This window comes from Danio aesculapii, chromosome 23 (genome assembly GCF_903798145.1).
Source record: "Danio aesculapii chromosome 23, fDanAes4.1, whole genome shotgun sequence".
Taxonomy (NCBI): domain Eukaryota; kingdom Metazoa; phylum Chordata; class Actinopteri; order Cypriniformes; family Danionidae; genus Danio; species Danio aesculapii.
The window spans coordinates 11470202-11491288 of NC_079457.1; the positions used below are offsets into that span (position 1 = coordinate 11470202).

Below are 21087 nucleotides of genomic sequence, written 5' to 3' on the forward strand. Positions count from 1 at the left end.
GAGGAACAGATCATCATATATTGTGACAGCACGAATATGTGTCAGGCTGTCTCACCTGAATGTACGTCATGTGCTTTCTGAACGTACAGGTGAGACCAGACGATCAAAAAAAAAAGAAGAAGCATATATACATAACTTAAAGGGATAGTTCACCCAAAAGAACAAGATTGAAGCTTAAATGCGTAACTTAAAGGGACAGTTCACCCAAAAGAACAAGATTGAAGCTTAAATGCGTAACTTAAAGGGATAGTTCACCCAAAAGAACAAGAATGAAGCTTAAATGCATAACTTAAAGGGATAGTTCACCCAAAAGAACAAAAATGAAGCTTAAATGCGTAACTTAAAGGGATAGTTCACCCAAAAGAACAAGAATGAAGCTTAAATGCGTAATTTAAAGGGATAGTTCACCCAAAAGAACAAGATTGAAGCTTAAATGCGTAACTTAAAGGGACAGTTCACCCAAAAGAACAAGAATGAAGCTTAAATGCGTAACTTAAAGGGACAGTTCACCCAAAAGAACAAGAATGAAGCTTAAATGCGTAACTTAAAGGGACAGTTCACCCAAAAGAACAAGAATGAAGCTTAAATGCGTAACTTAAAGGGATAGTTCACCCAAAAGAACAAGAATGAAGCTTAAATGCATAACTTAAAGGGATAGTTCACCCAAAAGAACAAAAATGAAGCTTAAATGCGTAACTTAAAGGGATAGTTCACCCAAAAGAACAAAAATGAAGCTTAAATACGTAACTTAAAGGGACAGTTCACCCAAAAGAACAAGAATGAAGCTTAAATGCGTAATTTAAAGGGACAGTTCACCCAAAAGAACAAGAATGAAGCTTAAATGCATAACTTAAAGGGATAGTTCACCCAAAAGAACAAAAATGAAGCTTAAATGCGTATTTTAAAGGGATAGTTCACCCAAAAGAACAAGAATGAAGCTTAAATGCGTAATTTAAAGGGATAGTTCACCCAAAAGAACAAGATTGAAGCTTAAATGCGTAACTTAAAGGGACAGTTCACCCAAAAGAACAAGGATGAAGCTTAAATGCGTAACTTAAAGGGACAGTTCACCCAAAAGAACAAGAATGAAGCTTAAATGCGTAACTTAAAGGGACAGTTCACCCAAAAGAACTAGAATGAAGCTTAAAGGCGTAACTTAAAGGGATAGTTTACCCAAAAGAACAAAAATGAAGCTTAAGCACGTAACTTAAAGGGGTAGTTTACCCAAAAGAACAAGAATGAAGCTTAAATACGTAACTTAAAGGGATAGTTTACCCTAAAGAACAAGAATGAAGCTTAAGCACATAAGTTAAAGGAGTAGTTTACCCATAAGAACAAGAATGAAGCTTAAATACGTAACTTAAAGGGATAGTTTACCCTAAAGAACAAGAATGAAGCTTAAATTTATATCTTAAAGGGATAGTTCACCCTAAAGAACAAGAATGAAGCTTAAATTTATATCTTAAAGGGATAGTTCACCCAAAAGAACAAGAATGTAGCTTAAATTCATATCTTAAAGGGTCGGTTCACCCAAAAGAACAAGAATGATGCTTATATACATAACTTAAAGAGATAGTTCACCCAAAAGAACAAGAATGAAGCTTAAATTTATATCATAAAGGGATAGTGCACCCAAAAGAACAAGAATGAAGCTTAAATTCATATTTTAAAGGGATAGTTCACCCAAAGGAACAAAAAGGATGCTTATATACATCACTTAAAGGGATAGTTCACCCAAAAATGACAATTCGGCCATTATTAGATAGGGATGTAAACAATCTCTATTGGTTTTTTGTTAAATCAGTGTTGAGTTTAAGGGGGAAAGGCATTTAAAACTACTTTAATTAGTTAATAAAATGTTTTTAACAAAATATTTTTCATATTTAGATATAATTAGATCATTAGAATTTTGTGCAGTAGACAGATATGTTTGTATTACTTATTTGTTATTATTTTAACACATTTATTTGTCTTGATAGTCTAGGCTATTTGTTTCATTTGTGACAATGTTTTTAGAGTAAAAAGAATTTAACATCTTGTTCATCTCATGCACAAACATGCAGACAACACACACACATACACATGCACACCCACACACACTTGAACTAATTTAGGTTCCCATTTACACTGATGTGTTTTAGTTTTAAAACAGTGAAAAACATAATCATAAAACTGATATTCTGCAAAGAGGTATTTCATATTTCAACATGCATTTCTTATCATAATGTGTAGGCTATAGATAGGCCCACACAGAATCTGTGTGCGCAGATTTCCACAGATTTCCGCAGACTTTTACCCCATCATCGATTCTGTTTATTTACTTGTGTAAATGTGTGTAAAAATTTTGATTTTTTCAGTTTATAAATGAATTACAGTAATATTATTGACTAATATCAAAATATTCATATGATTTATTTACAATACAGTTTGTAAAGTAATATTTTCTGTCTTTTAGTAGATATATTATATGAGAGACTTGCTTAGTTTACCAAATAAAGTGGATCTAATTGGATTTGCATTGTAAACATTAAACAAAAGTTAAAAAGGTATTACTTTTTATTTCATATATTAAGGTTTTAGTTATGATAGTCCCAAAATCATTCAGCATAAATCCACAGATTTTTAACACAATTCTGTGCAGAAATAGCAAAAAAATGTCTACAGATTCCGTCTGGACTTAGCTGTAGACCAATATTAAGCACATATCACGAAAACCACACATTAAGCCTAACGTTTCATATTTTTCAATGAAAAAAAAATGGAGGCAGTTATGTTAACTATTAGACTCCATTTTGTAATAAATATGTAGGCTATACAGTGAAGATGACAGTAATATAAAAATGTAGATGATGCCTTAACATTTTTTCTGTTTCCATCCACCTATATTTATGCACATTTTGAAATATCACATACAAAATGTTTTTAAAATTAGTTTTTCCTACTATGCAAGTCAATGGTTACAGGTTTTTAACATTTTTCAAAATATCTTATTTTTTGTTCAACAAGATATATTTTTGTTTTTGTTCAACTCATAAATGCATGGAACCTCTAGAGGGTGTTTAACATTAATCTTATCCTATATTCAGGATTATTTCAGAACATTTTGTGCACCATTCACTGTTTGACTGGTTATATCACTCTGCAGTCTCTGGAAGTAAGCTAATAAAATAAATATTATCCTTTAAAACACATTTTTGAAATCATATTGATTTATTTTACTAGTTTAAAGGTGTAGTTCACCCAAAAATAAAAATGTACTCGCTTTTTACTCTCAGTATTCACTCAAATGGTTCTAAACCTTTATAAGATTCTATCTTTTGTTGAACACTAAAGAAGAAAATGAAGAAAGCTTAAAAGTACCATTAACTATTGTAACCATTGATTTTCCATAGTATTTCTTTAAAATATCTTCTCTTGTGTAGGTTTGAAACAAGTGAAAGGTGGGTAAATGATGACACAATTTCAGATTTGGGTGAACTATGCCTCCTAATTTAAACAATATTCAAATTATAAGATTTTCAGGAATGGCAAATTCTTTCAAATAGATGAGTAAATTCCCAAAATTGATTTTCAGTGCATGTGTAGAACACAACTCTCTCCTAGAATTGAATGGTTACAATTGTGGTAACCAACTGGCAGGCCATTGCATGTTTGTGTGCTATTTTTGAAAATTGTAGTATTATTGTAAAATTACATATAACTTCATTCTGTCATGCAGTTTAAACTAAAGCACAGGCAGAAGATGCCTCCTGTTTTGTGCACGCTTGTTGTGTTGTGTTGTCATGACCACTTATTATGTGTATGTGGGCTTGTTTAGGCTTGGCTCATAAATCAATCAAGTTATTAAGGTAGTACTATTTTCTTTATAAAGTATTTTGATTTATTACGATTTAAAGGCACAAAATGTAGAATTTTTTTCATTAAAATATGCAAAAAACATTATATAGTGGTATATATAACCATTATAGTACTACAAACTATAAATCAGACGTTGTCAAACTTTTCAGATCGCGACACCTAAAATAACAACACCAGTGACTCGCGACCCCCTCTATGCTCGGAGGTCGTTATAAGTATACAAATATTTATTTGTATACTTATAGGTGCACACACACCCATAGGAACTATATAAACAAGTTTATCCAACACAAAAAAAGTGCAACAGTCTATTTTTATAATCATTATTTCTTTGTTTAATTTAATATTAATCTCACTTAATGAGAATGGTGAGCACAATGTTTAGCACAAGACTATTCTTGGTTTAATTTTGGAGACTTTGAGCCACTTGGAGATTTTCCTCCTTGTTTAGTCGGGGCCTTGATTTTTAAAGTATGTCAGTGTCATAAAGGTGTCAAAGTTTAACATTGTACCGTAAAATCAATCTGCTGCAACTAACGCTACTGCTGTGATGTTAATCTAGAACAATAACCCCAGGGGTCGCAATTCAATGGAAAAAAAATTGAAAGGCTGATGACTTTTTACTTGCATGCTTTTTTTATGTAACTATTAAATATTAAGTATATAATAACTATATTAAAAGTTAAAAACTATTGTTATATTCTGCAGGTTATGGATAAAATATTAATTTAATAAAATAGATGAGATTTTTGGAAATCTCCAAGCGACTCCCCCTCGTTGTCTCGTGACCCCCACTTTGAGAACCACTGCTATAAATAGTAGCCCTAATAATTATAATTATTGTGACCTAACCAATTGTTATTTAATGTAAAGTTTACCCAATATTGTACTCCAGATAAGACAATATCTCAATGTCTTTTTTTTTGTAAAACTACATGTAAATAGGCTATGAACATTTACTTCAACATGTTCATTTTAACCAGCTTGACATTAAAGCTTTACTTATGTACATAATTTTTTATACAAAACTTAATACACAAATGAGGAAAATCTATTAAGAAGGACAATTTGTTTCGAATATTAACAAAATTGTCATATTTGTTACACCACCAGCATAGCATGTAACTGTACAAAGTACAGTTGTGTAAAACCGATAATAATTAAATGACCTATGAATATTTACAAAAATAGGAAAAAATGAGCACTTACGGACATTGCCATTTCTGATTAAACTTGACATTTTGTTTGTTTTATTGTTAAGCTACAAAAAGCTAGCTGAAATTAAATGTTTCAAGTAAATGTTGTAAATGAATGAGCTTTTTAGTTTTTTAAGTAAATAAATACTGTCACTTGACAGATAGCACAAGCCATCCACAACTTTACTAGTGTTTACAGCATTAAACTCCATTGTGTTATAACACGAATTTGCTGTTTTTATTGTAATAAATTTATTATAAGATGATAATGCATTAGGTAATTCGATTAAAATCTTTTTTTTTCTATTTATTTTGAAATATTGTGAAATAAATAAGGAAAAACCCATGGCAACTTTAATGCAATACAGATAGCTATATATTTACCTTCGGCCCACAACCCTCAGTCAAGTTTCAGTCAACCCTTCATAAGAAAATGTTTGGGCACCTCTGCTTAAGACTATATTCACAGAAAAACCGAAAGCCATGTACACAGTGCAGTACCGTAAATGTACAGTAGTTTGCGGGTCAAATCCATAGATTGTAAATAAAAGATCAAATCCACAAGTGGCTATGTGCGACTGCACAACAATGATAGTAATTAAAAAAACGTTTGGGCGGCCAATAATAACAATAATAATAATAATAATAATAATAATAATAATAATAATAATAATAATAATAATAATAATAATAATAATGTTGTATACCACCAGGAGCTACTCAATGAATATATTCATATATTCTCAATGAAAGAATTGTTCAAAAGAATCGATTCGCGGAACTTAATATAAAAGTTTCGAATAACGAATAAAAGTTTCTTTTAACGAATTTGCCACGACCGAAGGAGGAGCTTATGCAGTATTTTGAGATAACACTTTATTAATATACACTTGGAGATGGACTCTTTTGATTCCGGCCACTAACCAATGATCCAAAACCGGTATATCAACGCGCTAAAGGTGAAACGACCGTTAGAATAGCATAGCAATGCCTTGTATCTGCTAGCTTAGCATCGTCAATGAGACTTTTGAACAGGTAACACACGCACACACACACGATTTCATAGAAGCGGTTAATATCAAAGATCAAGTTATAAATACTCTATGGGCTATGCCTTATTAACACTTAAAAAGTCTTGGATTTGTAGTGTCTTTGATGCCACTGTCACACCACAAATCAAAGACAAACTACTAAATGTAAGTATTAATGTATTATTAATTTAAATTACGATATCAAATGTAAGCTGTAAATGTTATACTGCACATATTTGCTTATTTACCTAAAAGATAGGCCTACAAGCTCACAAGAATGTTCCTCACATTAAAGAATGAATATATTCTCAAACTAGGGCATGATGAAAGCACAGACATATGCTATATTCTGCTATATGGTGTTACCTTGGAAACAAGCATATGGATTATTGTGGGACTATACATGTGCATGAATCCTGGCACAAAACCCCCAGCACTCTAAATATTTAATCATATGAGAATTAGACTGTTTAAACAGAACTATATGCAGCTGATAATATAGCAAGATGTGATCAAGCATAAAGTTATTCTTAGTAAGCAAAATCTCAGGGCCCACAGAAATGCACAGTCACCATAGCTCAGTGTGCACAAGGCAATATTTGTAGGAGGACATTTGTATGACCATATGGTTGCCTTTTTGCAGCCAACACCAGCATCTGCTCTTTCTGGTTGCCTTTGCTAATTCATTGCTTCCTTTTTTTGTAAATATGTCATTTGTGCATGTGCAATTTTAGCTTTAAAAGAGATTCTGCAATGAGACGGTCTTTATATTAACATATGCATTTATTTTTCTTTGTATCTGTTTATTTTTTTGTCTCATAGTTCTTGCACACATACTTTTTGCGATGGGCTCCTTTTTAAGGAGCCACAAATACTGGCACATATATTGATACAACAAAATCAGTGTGAGGGACATTGATCAGACATTATTTTTTGCACTTTTTTTTCCTCAATGCATTGTGGGAATGAGAAAACAAAGATCTGAACAAAATACCCAGAAAACAATCTGAAATATTGAAAATGAAGCGATATAGTAACACTTTCCAATACTGAAGGATCAGCATAACAACATAAATAACGAAACAACCATGACATGAAATAAAAATAATAATAATCATATAAAAACACATGTACAGCAGTAAACGCTCTCTAAAGGGGGTTTACATTGTGTGTGTTTTAATCCCTTTGTTATGGTGCCACCAACCACGGTGCTCTCATTCTCTTAGCAAATAAAATAAGCTCTGTTTTGACAATGAAAAACTGCTGACAATATAAAAATACATGGCATTGTAGTTCATTAAATAAATCGACAATTTATATATATTTTTATATATATAAAATAGCATATTGAAATATATAAAAATATGCCTAACCACTTCTCAAAAAAGGTAACAGCCATCAGCATTCAAGAATATTCCACCTCATGACACAACCAACCACAAAAAACTCACTTATGTACAAACAATCCACGATGCGTGTTTGCAGTCAGAGTGTCGTATGAACGAAAAAGAAAAATGGAGTATTTCCCAGACGTGCACATTTATGATAGCATTTGGATTACATGACAATGTGAACGATTCAAAAGGATATGCAAGTCCTCGATGGGAAGTATTTGAGGAAATGTATTAATAATACTCCAGAATAAATTAGATGAAGAAGGTAAATGTATAGTTTAGTCAGTGTATCACTGGAGAAGGGGAGAGGGGACGGTTCAAAAACAAAATCACCCCATCTGCTTAAACTGTATAACAGCACATTGAGAAACAAACATAGGCACGGATTACTATCACACACACATACACACACACACTTTGGTTTTGGTGGTTTATGAGGATTTTCCATAGGCGTGATATATTTTATATGGTAAAAACGCTTATTATATCGCCGTATTACACGACTGTCTGAAATACTTGATTCTGATTGGTCTGTTTCGAAATTCCAAAGTTACGTATGTTACTCCGAGATTTCATCCACTGAAATTGATGACAGTCTCATCTTGGTGCTACAATAAATGCTTGTCTGTCTCCACAGCTATTTGGCGCCATCTTGTGATTCAATAATACATAGGTTAGTGTATGCTCCAATCACCGGTTTTCATTTGTCAGCTTTGCCTTTAATTTAATAATTAATAAACTATTATCACTCGAAACCATTTTTTATGACAAATTTTTGCATTTTGTGGCAAGTATCCATATAATAATCAGGATAAAGTACATCCAAGTGGTTGTTTTCAGAAAATAAAGCCCTTCAGTCTCATAATTCAGCCCTCTTCAGTAGGCGCCATCTTGTGGCTGAATAATATGTAGATTAGTGTATTCTCCGTTCAGCCATTTTAATTTCTGTCAGCTTTGCTTGTAATTAAAGAATTAATAAGCTATTATAGCTCTGAACAATGTACGGTGTCTAATTTTTATGTTTTGTGGCAGGTAGCCATGTAATAACTGGGATAAAATACATCCAGACGGTTGTTTTCACAGAATGAAACCCTTCAGTCTCATAAAACAGCCTTCCATTGTTTGGCGCCATCTTGTGGCTGAATAATATGTAGATCAGTGTATTCTCCATTCAGCCGTTTTCATTTCTGTCAGCTTTGCTTTTAATTAAAGAATTAATAAACTATTATACCTCAAAACAATGTTTAGTGCCTAATTTTTTACATTTTGTGGCAAGTATCCATATAATAAGTGGGATAAAGTACATCTAGGCGGTTGTTTTCACAGAATAAAGTGAAAAGACCTTCAGTCTCAAAAAACAGCCCTCCACATTTGGCGCCATCTTATGGCTGAGTAATATGTAGATTGGTGTATTCTCCATTCAGCCATTTATGTTTCTGTCAGCTTTGCCTTTAATTAAGGAATTAATAAACTATTATAGTTCAGAACAATGTTTTGTGTCTAATTTTTACATTTTTGGGCAGGTAGCCAAGCGGGATGAAATACATCCAGCTGGTTGTTTTCAGTTTATCAAGCTTTATTCTGCATTTAAAAACTACCTGGATGTACTTTATTTTTTATTTACCCTACCCCATACCCTAAACCCAATCCTCACTGTAAATTAGGTATGAAGTTTAACATTATTGAATTACAAGGACACAAGGCATGTCCTCATAAACCACCTCAACATTGTAATACCTAGGTCATACCCATACAAATCTTTGTCCCCATTAACCACCAAAACCAGTACTTGCACTGTAGGACCAGAAATGAAATATCTCTGTAACAACCGACTTAAGCTCATGTGGTGTAGTGGTCATTATTTCTGTATTCTGACGCTGTCTTATTCATAATGTTCGAGTTTATGGCAGTGAACGTGGTCTGGACGTTCGGAGTGAGGGCCCGTTCCCATGTTGAAGTGGTTTATCCCTGGTGTGTCCTGGTCAGGCAGTGTCTTGCACCAAGCTGAAGTCATCCCCTCTCCCCGTTGTACCCCTCCTCTTCCTCTTCCTCCAGGCTCAGAGCTGCGGGACCCTCGCTCCCCTCACTCTCCGTCACATGGTAAAATGCCATCCTCCCCAGCACGTGATGGCACGGTGTTGCCCAGTTCATCCACACACCAGCAGTGGCCGCGCTGCATGCCCTTTGAGGACCGACACTGCAAGACAACAAGAGATTGTTCTCAAATTGGTACGTCATTCTAACTTCTGTTTTACACACTGTTAAAGGTAATACAATAGGACAAAATGACTTTTAATGATGACGTTTTTATTTCTGTCATCTTTAATGAAAGAACTAATAAACTATTATAGCTCAGAACAATGTTTTGTGTCTAATTATTATGTTTTGTAGCAGGTAGGCATATAATAAGTGGGATAAAATACATCCAGCTGGTTGTTTTCAGTTTAACTAGCTTTATTCAGTGATAAAAACGACCTGGATGTACATTATTTTTACTTACCCAACCCCTAAACCCAATCCTCAATGTAAACCAGTAGCAAATTAAGTATGATTTTTAACATTTTTGAATTACGAGGACACAAGGCATGTCCTCATAAACCACCGCAACATTGTAATACCTAGGTCATACCCATACAAATCCTACAATAAGACAAAATCACTTATAATGATGATCAAAATGGTTTTAGAAGTACAGTAAGAGAATTAAGAACAGGAGAATAACTAACAATGGTTAAAATGAATGTAAAATGCACACTAAATAGTTAATTTCATGAGAAATGGCAAAGAAACACTGAATTTTAAGTGAAATTGTGAAGTAGAAAAGCTACTACATTGTATGCATCTTTTAAAATCAACATGCAATTATTAATTCAGCCAAACAATACCTGCTTTTTCCTGTAGAAGCCACGAGTGTCACAGTTTGGGATGTAGATGTCACGATCAGACTGGAAAATGGTGAGTTCGAGACCCCGCAAGACACTGTTGAGCAGCTTACGACATGGAGCCTGGTGAGGAAATGCAAAGAAAATGCCATCCATCATACATATAACACCATGTGATATTTCAAGGAGACACTTGAACATTCAGTTCTATTTTGTCGTTGATTTTTTGTTTGGTGTTTCACTTTAATTATACATATATTCATTTATTTAATATATTTATTCATATATTCTTTTATTTAAAGCAACTGAGGATAAAAGAAGCACTTCAAATCACTAGGGAGAAGCAAATATATACAGTGCTCAGCATAATTGAGTACACCCTATTTTGAAAATGAATATTTATATCCATTTCTCAGTGAATATAGGCCATTTTTAGTGCATTTAAACAAAACAGATTTATTAAACTGATATATTTATTAAAATAATATTTTAGTCACCAAACATATTTACAAATTGAAAGATAATACAATTTAACTCATGCAAAATATTGCAAAAACTTTAACCTAAATTTTTCTTTCTTTTTTTTTACTTCTCTTGATTTTTCTTCTTTTTTTGTTTTAAATTTGTATTCAATATTTTTCTATAACATATAAATTTGGGTGTACTAGTTTTTGGACTGTTATTGTAAGTTATTTTGTTAGATAAGCTCCAGATTTGGCTTCAGTACTGACTAAACTCTCTCTCTCTCTCTCTCTCTCTCTCTCTCTCTCTCTCTCTCTCTCTCTCTCTCTCTCTCTATATATATATATATATATATATATATATATATATATATATATATATATATATATATATATATATATATATATATATATATATATATATATATATATATATTTGCACAATATAATATTGTACAGCTTCCTATTAAATATATGAATTTAGAAGATAGATTTGTGAGGGGTGAACTCATATACTGTATGCTGAGCAGTGTAGATGCCATGATAAGTCTGTTAACTAGTTTAGCAGTTATTATTTTAATACATACATACATACATACATACTCTGACTTGGCTTTAATATACATCAAGCTAATTGAATACAGCAAATTAAGGCTTTGATTAAATTATGAAATGTTTCTGTAGAATGATTTGATCATTATTCATTTATAAACCTTTAGCTTTAAGTATTTATCATGCTGTATTGAAATGAAAAATTCTGTAAGGAATCCAAGAGAAACTCACCTTTTCCATTTCATTACTGTGTGAAGGATGTGGCCCTGCGGGAAAAAAGCAGACATTAAAACTAAATAATGACTCTGCATTTTTTTAGAAAAAGAAAAAAGGCACTACAGAGTGTTATTTGACTGAAATAATGTGTTTGGCTTTACTTAAAAGAGTACATGCTGCTTCATTTTGTATTTATTTTAAAACGATAGTTCCTCAAATCATTCTCTTTAGTTATCAAATGATGCTGTCTTTGAGTTGTAGTGACCTAAATCAAACAGTAGATGGAGACACCTGATACATGAAAGGACACTGTCAGAATGTGGGTGAATCTAATAGTCACTCAAGATCACACACACACACACACACACACACACAACTCTTGCATCTCCTCTTGTTTCTCCTCTGAATTGTTCTGACTCCCATATGCATGACAAGCCAGCACTCATCCACATAGTGTCACATACTGTCACATTCCTGCACATACTCTCTCACACACACCTGCACTCAGACACACACACACACACACACACACACACACACACACACACACACACACACACCCCTGGCATATTCACATTACATATACCCCCCCACCACCATTATTGCAAGTAATCTTCATCATGCGTATTTACGACGTGCGAAAGCCTCAAATCACAGAAATGCCTTTACACCCTGCAGGAATTTACAGCCATCACATGCAAAACCATCAGCTATTCCCGGCACTTTATGCACATGTCCTTGCTTCGGTTACAGTTTTGTCATCCTCTGATATGGACACTGCAGCAGCACAAGCGGCTTGCCAGCATATATATCCGTCGAACCTGAAATGCATCCTCCAGCTATTTCGCCGTGGCACTTAAAGCAGATTAGCCCTCACCGCATGCGGAAGGAAGGGACCGCAAAGGCATCTGCTGGCTGGAACTCTTACCTGTGGGGCGGGGCCTCTCGGTGGGACTCGTTCTGCTGTGTTTGGCGCAGAAGCCTCTGCCCTGCAGCAGAGCCTGAAGGGGGCTGTGTTCCCGCGGAGGGGGTATGCAGCGGAGCCCCCTGGCACAGCTTAGGGTGTACACCCCGCAGGGCTCCCCCAACGCCAGCACGGTGGTGCTGGCCGCCCCGGCCGGGTCCCTGGAGGCCCGACCTGCACCCGAAAAGTGCCCATCTTTGCACGTCGGGCAGTTTTTGTGGGGGCCCAAGCGACCCGCCAGACACCAGGATCCACAGTGGACGACCAGCAACAGGACAACGGCCGTCAAGTTGGAAAGGAAAGACATCTTGCGTCCAGGTCTCAGGTTCTCCATGCTCAGTCCTGTCGTACGTGGCTGATGCTATTTCTGGAAGTCTCTTTCCCCTCTCTCTGTTTCTGCGCTGGCTTTTTTCAGCTTTGCTTGGTGAGTCCCCCTGCAGTGCCAGAGGATACAAAACCGAGAACGAGTGAGAAACGGCAAAGCAGCGGCTTTTAAAGATCTGAAAGGCGGTGATAGAGAGCGAGAGGGAGAGAGCACAGTTATGACACCTTCAGGGGCTGGGACTGAGAGACAGAGAGAGAGAGAGAAATAGAGAGAGAGAGAGAGAGAGAATGTGTAAGGGGGGTGGAAAGAAAGAGAGAGAGAGGAAGAGAGAGAGATTATTTTTCCTTTTAGAAATCATCAAGCTCTGCTCCAGCTTTCCCTCACCCATTATTGTATCTGGAAACATTCCTTCGCCCAGGATACTTACTCTGGCTATGATGGTTACTTTTTTTCATGCATCTTCTGTGAAAATGTTAGAGCATTCTAGTAATCTTTGCCATGGTAACAATGAAGAGCGAGGGACTCCATTTCACTGGTGATTACACGCAGACTACGGTAATTTGCTTGTGGGGAGTCGCTCTATTAACCCTGTTGCTTCTAAGAACACTGGCCACTTTGTTGAAGTCAAGCTTTCCAATGTGGCGTTGTGGTGTTTGTAACTTTTTGAGATCTTGCAGATGCTGAAAAGCCACTTACTGAAGTTGTGATGAATTTCAAAGTTACGACGAGTCATTAATTCTCTGATTTGGTGTCATTCTGAGTGTAGTGGATTAGAGAAAAAGTTTAAGGGATAGTTCACCCAGAAGTGGTAATTCTGTCATTATCAAAGCAGATTTCTGTTGAAAACGAAAGAAGATATTTTGAAGAATGTTGGAAACCTGTAATCATTGACTCGTTGTAAAAAATGCTGGGCTCCACACAATTCCTTCATGTTGTCCCAACACAAATCAGTTACGTTAACTTAATAATTTGTACAAATTTAAGTGGACTGAACATTAAACAATTAAGTTGTCCCCCAAAAAGTGTAAGAATTGTGTTGGTTCAGCTTATAGTAAATAAGTAGTTTGAACAAACAGCAAAGGTAATTTTTTTTAGGGCATCCATAGTCGGAAAAACAAATATTATGAAAGTCAATGGTTACAGGTTTCCAGCTGTCTTCAGTATATCTTTCTTTGTGTTCAACAGTCAAAACAAGTCTAGGGTGAGTAAATGTGTGAACTATCCCTTAAATATTTAAGGCGAAGTCTTGATTTTTGAGATGTGGGTGTTTTATGCACAAGCATCCAGGCAGGTAAACACAAGCTTTAGGTGGATTAAATGATTGAGAGAAGACTAAAAAGGAATGTATTTTATTGTTTATTAAACATCATGAGTTCAAAAAGTTTGTAAAAATGAAACACAGGAATGGATCAAGTAATCACAATCTGTTAGGTGTGAGGACCCATGTCTGTGTTTCTGTCTCAAAATTATTAGTTGCCAAAAGCAGACAACTAATGGAGCTGACATACTTATCTCTGCCAGAAAAAAAAGAAATTATGAATCTGTTAATTTACCTACCCTTGGGCCATCCAAGTTGTAGTTGATCACAACAACAGAACATTAAAGACGTTTTTAGCTGATACTGTGGTTCTTGGTGATTCATAAAATGTCAACAGCTAATGAATTGCGGCTCCTGACTAGTGTTGTCACTACTACCCGTTTCAAGGTAAACCATGGTGAATTACTCAACTGAAGCTCGACACACAAAAATAAATTGCAAATCAAATATAATAATATTAGTCAAAAAAATGCCAATTAGATATTTTCATTAAATCACACAACTCCTTTTTGCATTTATAAATCAGCTTTATGCAGTTTTGTGAAACACAAGGTAAACGTGGATCTCTGTGAGGCAGCTTTCTAAGTGCAGGTTTAGCAAACATTACCTTCATTAAGAAAATCAAACGTTCCTATTACAACACATACACACACAAAGAATCTATATAAATTAAATAATACAAACATTAGCAAACAAATCCAAGCAATGGTGGCTCAATGTTTAGCACTGTCGCCTCACAGCAAGAAAGTCGCTGATTCGAGTCCCGGTTGGGTCAGTTGGCGTTTCTGTGTGGAGTTTGCATGTTCTCCCCATGTTTGCTTGGGTGCTCTGGTTCCCCCCCAGTGTCCAAACACATGCGCTATAGGTGAACTGAATAAACTAAATTGACCCTAGTGTATGAGTGTGTGTGAATAAGTGTATGGGTGTTTCCCAGTAATGGGTTGTGGCTGGAAGGGCATCCACTGTGTAAAAAATATGCTGGAATAGTTTGTGGTTCATTCCGCTGTGGCAACTCCTGATAAATAAGGGACTAAGCTGAAGGAAAATGAATTAATGAATTATTTTTGGAGTTTTTATCTTTAATTTTTATAGTACAATGGAGATTATAGACAGGAATGTGAGGAACTAACAACAAAGAATAGGAAAAGATCGGCAAAGGACCTCGAGCCAGGATTCAAATTGGGGTCACCGTGATGACCATATTGCAATGTGTTTGCACACTAACCACTAGGCTATTGGTGTCATTTTTTTTATTACAATTTTAGATCATTTTAATATCGATAACCGTGATCAATTTAGTCATCATGATGTGAAATTTTCATACCTTCTCTACACTGTAAAATGTCTTTTAATTAACAGTTTCTGTGTTTTGTGATTCAAGTGTCCATTTATTTACTTTTGTGAATTGGATTATGGGACCTTAATCTTTGCTCTGTTGACTTTTGATGTTGAAAATTCAACTCCAAGGTTTTAACAAGTGACTTTAATTGACATTTTAGTAGTTTGAAATAATATAAAGTATAAGAAATAGTATAGAGAGAAATTAGTCTGTAAAATAACACAGAATGTACTGGCAGTTTTCACAACATTTTATACAGTAATAAAACAGCAACCCAGACAATATATCACTTTAAACTAATAAAAATGTTAATAAAAGTTGTTGTAAGAAAGATCAACGTTCCATAATGCAATTCAAAAAGCATAAATAAAAGGGGAAAAACAAAAACATAAATCACAAAATACAGAAAACTTCTAAATTACAAAACAATTCTACAGTGTATTCTGCTCCAAACATTGAGGATTTATAAAGCAACATGACTGATATGTGCAAGAAACAGAAAATTATTTTTCAAACTTACACATGAGCTCATACTTTTTATTTACAACTTTTCTAATACAGAACACAGCGTTCAGAATAAGCACAAGAACCTTCTGAAAAAAATGCATCTTTACAGCCCTTTACAGTCATCGATTGATCTTTTATTAACTGAAATAAACACTACCTAACAAAAGTCTTGTTGCCTATCCAAATTTTAGGAACAGCAAATAATAACTTGACTTCTAGTTGATCATTTGGTCTCAGAAGTGGCTTATATGAAAGGCAAAGGCCTCTAGATTACGCTTATTTTATCCAAATAAAATATGATCATGCCTTGATTTTTTAATGATTTATTTAGGACAGTAAGGTCTGACTTTGCTTAGACAAAAGTCTTGTCACTTTACAGAAATAATGTCCAGTATAGAATATAAAGTCATGGTGTAGTGGAAAAAGAGCTAATATTGTTGGAGCTTGGACGACTGCATCCATACATCTCTGCAATGACTCAAATAACTTATTAATAAAGTCATCTGGAATGGCAAAGAAAGCATTCCTGCAGGACTCCCAGAGTTCATCAAGAATCATTAGATTCATCTTCAATGCCTCCTCCTTCATCTTACCCTAGGCATTCTCAATAATGTTCATATCTGGTGACTGGGCTGGCCAATCTTTTAGCACTTTGATCTTGTTTGCTTTCAGCAACTTTGAAGTGGAGGCAAAAGTATGAGAAGGAGCGCTATCCTGCTGAAGAATTTGCCCTCTCCTGTGATTTGTAATGTAAAGGGCAGCACAAATGTCTTGACATCTCAAGCTGTTGATGTTGCCATCCACTCTGCAGATCTCTTGCACACCCCAGTACTGAATGTAACCCCAAACCATGATGTTTCCTTCACCAAACTTGACTAAATCTGTGAGTATCTTTTTTCTATGCTGGTTCCAATAGGTCTCCTGCAGTATTTGTGATGATATGGATGAAGTTTAACATGATTCATGGGAAAAATCTACCTTCTGACACTTTTCCAAATGACCAACTAGAAGTCAAGTTATTATTTGCTGCTCTTACAACTGGGATCGACGACAAGACTTTTGTCAGGTAGTGTACACATTTACAAAAAATTGAATTTACAGAAATATACTATTGACAGAAAATACAGCATTTCTATATTATGCTAGCTTTAAATGAACGGCACATGAACTCAAAAAGGTAGCTGCATTGACTAGATTGAACGCACACCTGCATTGCATTGAGAATGTTGCGTTATGATAAAGCGGTTCAACCAAAGGAGATTCTGCCACTTAATAGTTTATTTTGGAGAATGGACCGTCTGGATAATTGGGGCAGTGTTTTGGCTGGAATGTACACAAGACGTTAAATGCCAGCAGCTTAATAACGCAATCCATCAGCCCAGTCAAGCAGATAAATCTGATCTCTTTGGAAGACTTCATAAAGTTCGAGTTGTACTTTGGCCCAGATACCATTAATCGAGGGTTTATGACTTGTCTTTTATGTGCTTTTTGTAGAAGACGATAAAAATTCCATATAGTGGCCAAAAAAAGGGCTTATGCCATCAGTGTCTGAAGGGGTCTCTCTCATGGGCAAAAGTCTGCTTTCAGGACACACCCAGCCGGAGGGGTCCCATAAGGACAGAGCTGTGTTTATTTGTTGTTGTCATGAAGCGGGATGGAAGTTAAGATGTCAAAGACGGGCTGGTATCTGGAGTGCAGAAGGCAAACAGGATTTAGATGCTTATCGTACTGTATTGACATGTGCGGTCATAGCTCTCTATAAAACAAACATGCCTCTGTTTGTGCCGTGGAATATTTCTCTTTATTGGTTATGAATAGCATTGGACGATACACCCATGATGGAAATTACAGGGGAGTTTGACCCCCAAATGAATACTTGAATCCCCCTGAAAGATGTCAAAAGTAGATGTGGGGTTTGTCTGATCTATCTAATAGTTTACATGTATCTGAAAGAATAAAAATAATACGTTTATATAATGGTTCATACTTATTTATCAGGGGTGTCCACAGCAGAATGAACCACCAACTATTCCAGTATATGTTCTATCTATCTAATCTGGTTTTCATCTATCTTATCTATCTATCTATCTATCTATCTATCTATCTATCTATCTATCCATCTATCCATCCATCCATCCATCCATCCATCCATCCATCCATCCATCCATCCATCCATCCATCCATCTATCCATCTATCCATCTATCTATCTATCTATCTATCTATCTATCTATCTATCTATCTATCTATCTATCTGTCTGTCTGTCTGTCTGTCAGTCCGTCTGTCTAACTGTCTGTCTGTCTGTCTGTCTGTCTATCTAGTCTGTTTTTCATCTGTCCATCCATCCTTCCGTCCATCCGTCCACCCGTCTGTCTGTTCGTCTATCTATCTATCTATCTATCTATCTATCTATCTATCTATCTATCTATCTATCTATCTATCTATCTATCTATCTATCTATCTATCTATCTATCTATCTATCTATCTATCTATCTATCTATCTATCTATCTATCTATCTATCTATCTAAAAACCAGAGCACCTGGAGAATACCCACGCCAACATGGGGAAAGCATGCAAACCTCACACAGAAATGCCAGCTGGGACTCGAACCAGCGACCTTCTTGCTGTGAGACGACAGTGCTAGCCACTGAGCCACCATGTCACCCTGGCAACACTTTGCATCAATATATTCAAGTTACGACAACATCTGACAAAATGAAGTTCAGACAACAAACTTTATTATGTTAGCCAAATGACCTTCTCCTCTTTAATGAGAGGGATTTTTACATAGCATAAACTCCATTTGTTAAGTTGAGTGCTCAAAAAATTAAGTTGTTTCAACTATTTTTTTTAAATTAAAATTTAAAAAAAATCCAGTGCTATGTACTTAATTACATGCAAGTTTTCAGGTTTAGATCCTCAAATAAATTAAGCTGAAATTGTTAAATTTTTTGTTTGTTTTCAGATTTACTGTTCATTTAGTTGCTTGTAAGAAATGCATTTACCACAACAACATTTTTGTTTACCAGTATTTTTTGTTTTTCTTTTAAACTACAGATTTTTATCGTTTTACAAAACAAAAACATGTACAGTCCCATTTAAACAGTGTGAGAAAAAACCCAAAAAACATCCGTGTGTAGACTTAAAAATACAAAACAACTCCATAAGTGTGGAAAAATTGAGTTATCAACCCAATTTCTTTGGGTTGCTACAAGTTAAATAATGTTTTAAACTAATTGACACATGAATTTACTTTTAAATTAGCCACATTTTTAAGTTGATGTAATTATCAATATTTTCCTGTTTTGAAACATTAATAAAATTATTCTGACAAGAAGCAATTTTGAATTTTTCAGTTACAACATTGTATTAAACTATATAGTGGTAGCAGAGTGTAGATAGATACAACAATTACATGTGTTACATTAAAAACAAACTGTATTAATCACCAGCTATTTTATATATTTAAATCAAATTTATAAATAAAGAGACACAAAGCACTAATCTGAGTCTAAATGAATTTCAATATTTCACTTCTAAAGACCACTGAAAGCCATCCATCTTGGAATAAGTGCTCAGTAATACAAAGTTTTCTGCACGACAACCATTATTCTGAAACATCTAAACAAAGTGACTGACCAATCGTGACCAAGTATCCTGGAGAGCCGAGCTGTGTGATGAAGTGACATAAATACTAGCATTATGAACGAACGCGTTGACACCACTATTTCCATTTTCCATTGACTCTGAGGATGTGTTTCCAGTCCACTAAACCGGGTCTGGCATTCATCACCTCACATAGGCTGAAAAGTGGGTTACAGAACATTTGGCACAATCTAAAGCCCCCTTATAATCATGACTCAGGACGACTGCAGGAGTTAAATGCACTGTACTGTACGCATATATGGAGAGTAATACCTGCAAGACAGGATGATGCATGCATCTTATTTTTGGTATAAGCCGCACTGACAAGATGCTGACAAATGGAAGCAGCGAGGTTTAGAAAGGATCACGGGTGTTGGAAGCAAATCGGACTCGCAGACAGAGATGAAGAGGAAAACCGTGTAATCTGGTGAATTTGGAAACAGAGAGACCCCATCGGTTTGGCACGCGTCTTGGAACATTTTCCAGCCAAAACATGTGGAAACAGAACAGGGCCGTGCTGTGGCGTGGATATGGAATGTCAGACAGCAGGTGATTTTTGTATTCATTGCCAAAGTTAATCAACTCTAATAAGAAAACATCAGCCAGTCGACATCTAAAAGCCAGGACCGCTCCAAACTTTTTCTGGGTTACAAAAGCTGAATAATTGAGGTGGGCTTCTATCTATCTATCTATCTATCTATCTATCTATCTATCTATCTATCTATCTATCTATCTATCTATCTATCTATCTATCTGTCTGTCTGTCTGTCTGTCTGTCTGTCTGTCTGTCTGTCTGTCTGTCTGTCTGTCTGTCTGTCTGTCTGTCTGTCTGTCTGTCTGTCTGTCTGTCTGTCTGTCTGTCTGTCTGGCTAGCTATCTATCTAGCTGTCTAGCTATCTATCTAGCTGTTGGTCGGTCTGTCTGTCTGTCTCTTTCTGTCCGCCCGTCAGCCCGTCTATCCATCCATCCATCCATCCATCCATCCATCCATCCATCCATCCATCCATCCATCCATCTATCTATCTATCTATCTATCTATCTATCTATCTATCTATCTATCTATCTATCTATCTATCTATCTATCTATCTATCTATCTATCTATCTATCTATCCATCTATCTATCTCTGTCTGGCTGGCTGGCTGGCTGGCTGGCTAGCTATCTATCTAGCTGTCTAGCTATCTATCTAGCTGTTGGTCGGTCTGTCTTTCTGTCTCTTTCTGTCCGCCCGTCAGCCCGTCTATTCATTCATCCATCCATCCATCCATCCATCCATCCATCCATCCATCCATCCATCCATCCATCCATCTATCTATCTATCTATCTATCTATCTATCTATCTATCTATCTATCTATCTATCTATCTATCTATCTATCTATCTATCTATCTATCTATCTT

At 35.4% G+C, this 21087-nt stretch overlaps 1 protein-coding gene across 1 annotated transcript; it reads right to left on the bottom strand.

Annotated features, from left to right (window-relative positions):
• Positions 1 to 6867: 6867 nt before the first annotated feature.
• Positions 6868 to 13113, bottom strand: igfbp6b (insulin-like growth factor binding protein 6b). The gene is made up of 4 exons (XM_056449417.1): positions 12519 to 13113; positions 11606 to 11640; positions 10365 to 10484; positions 6868 to 9676 (listed from the first exon to the last, which is right to left on the bottom strand). The coding sequence occupies exons 1-4, from the start codon at positions 12886 to 12888 to the stop codon at positions 9563 to 9565; spliced, it is 639 nt and encodes a 212-aa protein (XP_056305392.1). The 5' UTR covers positions 12889 to 13113; the 3' UTR covers positions 6868 to 9562.
• Positions 13114 to 21087: the final 7974 nt, after the last annotated feature.

Excerpts from the sequence above, each read along its gene's own strand:
- igfbp6b (XM_056449417.1), bottom strand. The coding sequence starts at position 12,888 with ATGGAGAACCTGAGACCTGGACGCAAGATGTCTTTCCTTTCCAACTTG. Across the intron at positions 11,641-12,518 it reads CGAGAGGCCCCGCCCCACAG|GGCCACATCCTTCACACAGT; the intron begins GTAAGAGTTCCA and ends TTTTTCCCGCAG. Across the intron at positions 9,677-10,364 it reads GCTTCTACAGGAAAAAGCAG|TGTCGGTCCTCAAAGGGCAT; the intron begins GTATTGTTTGGC and ends GTTGTCTTGCAG.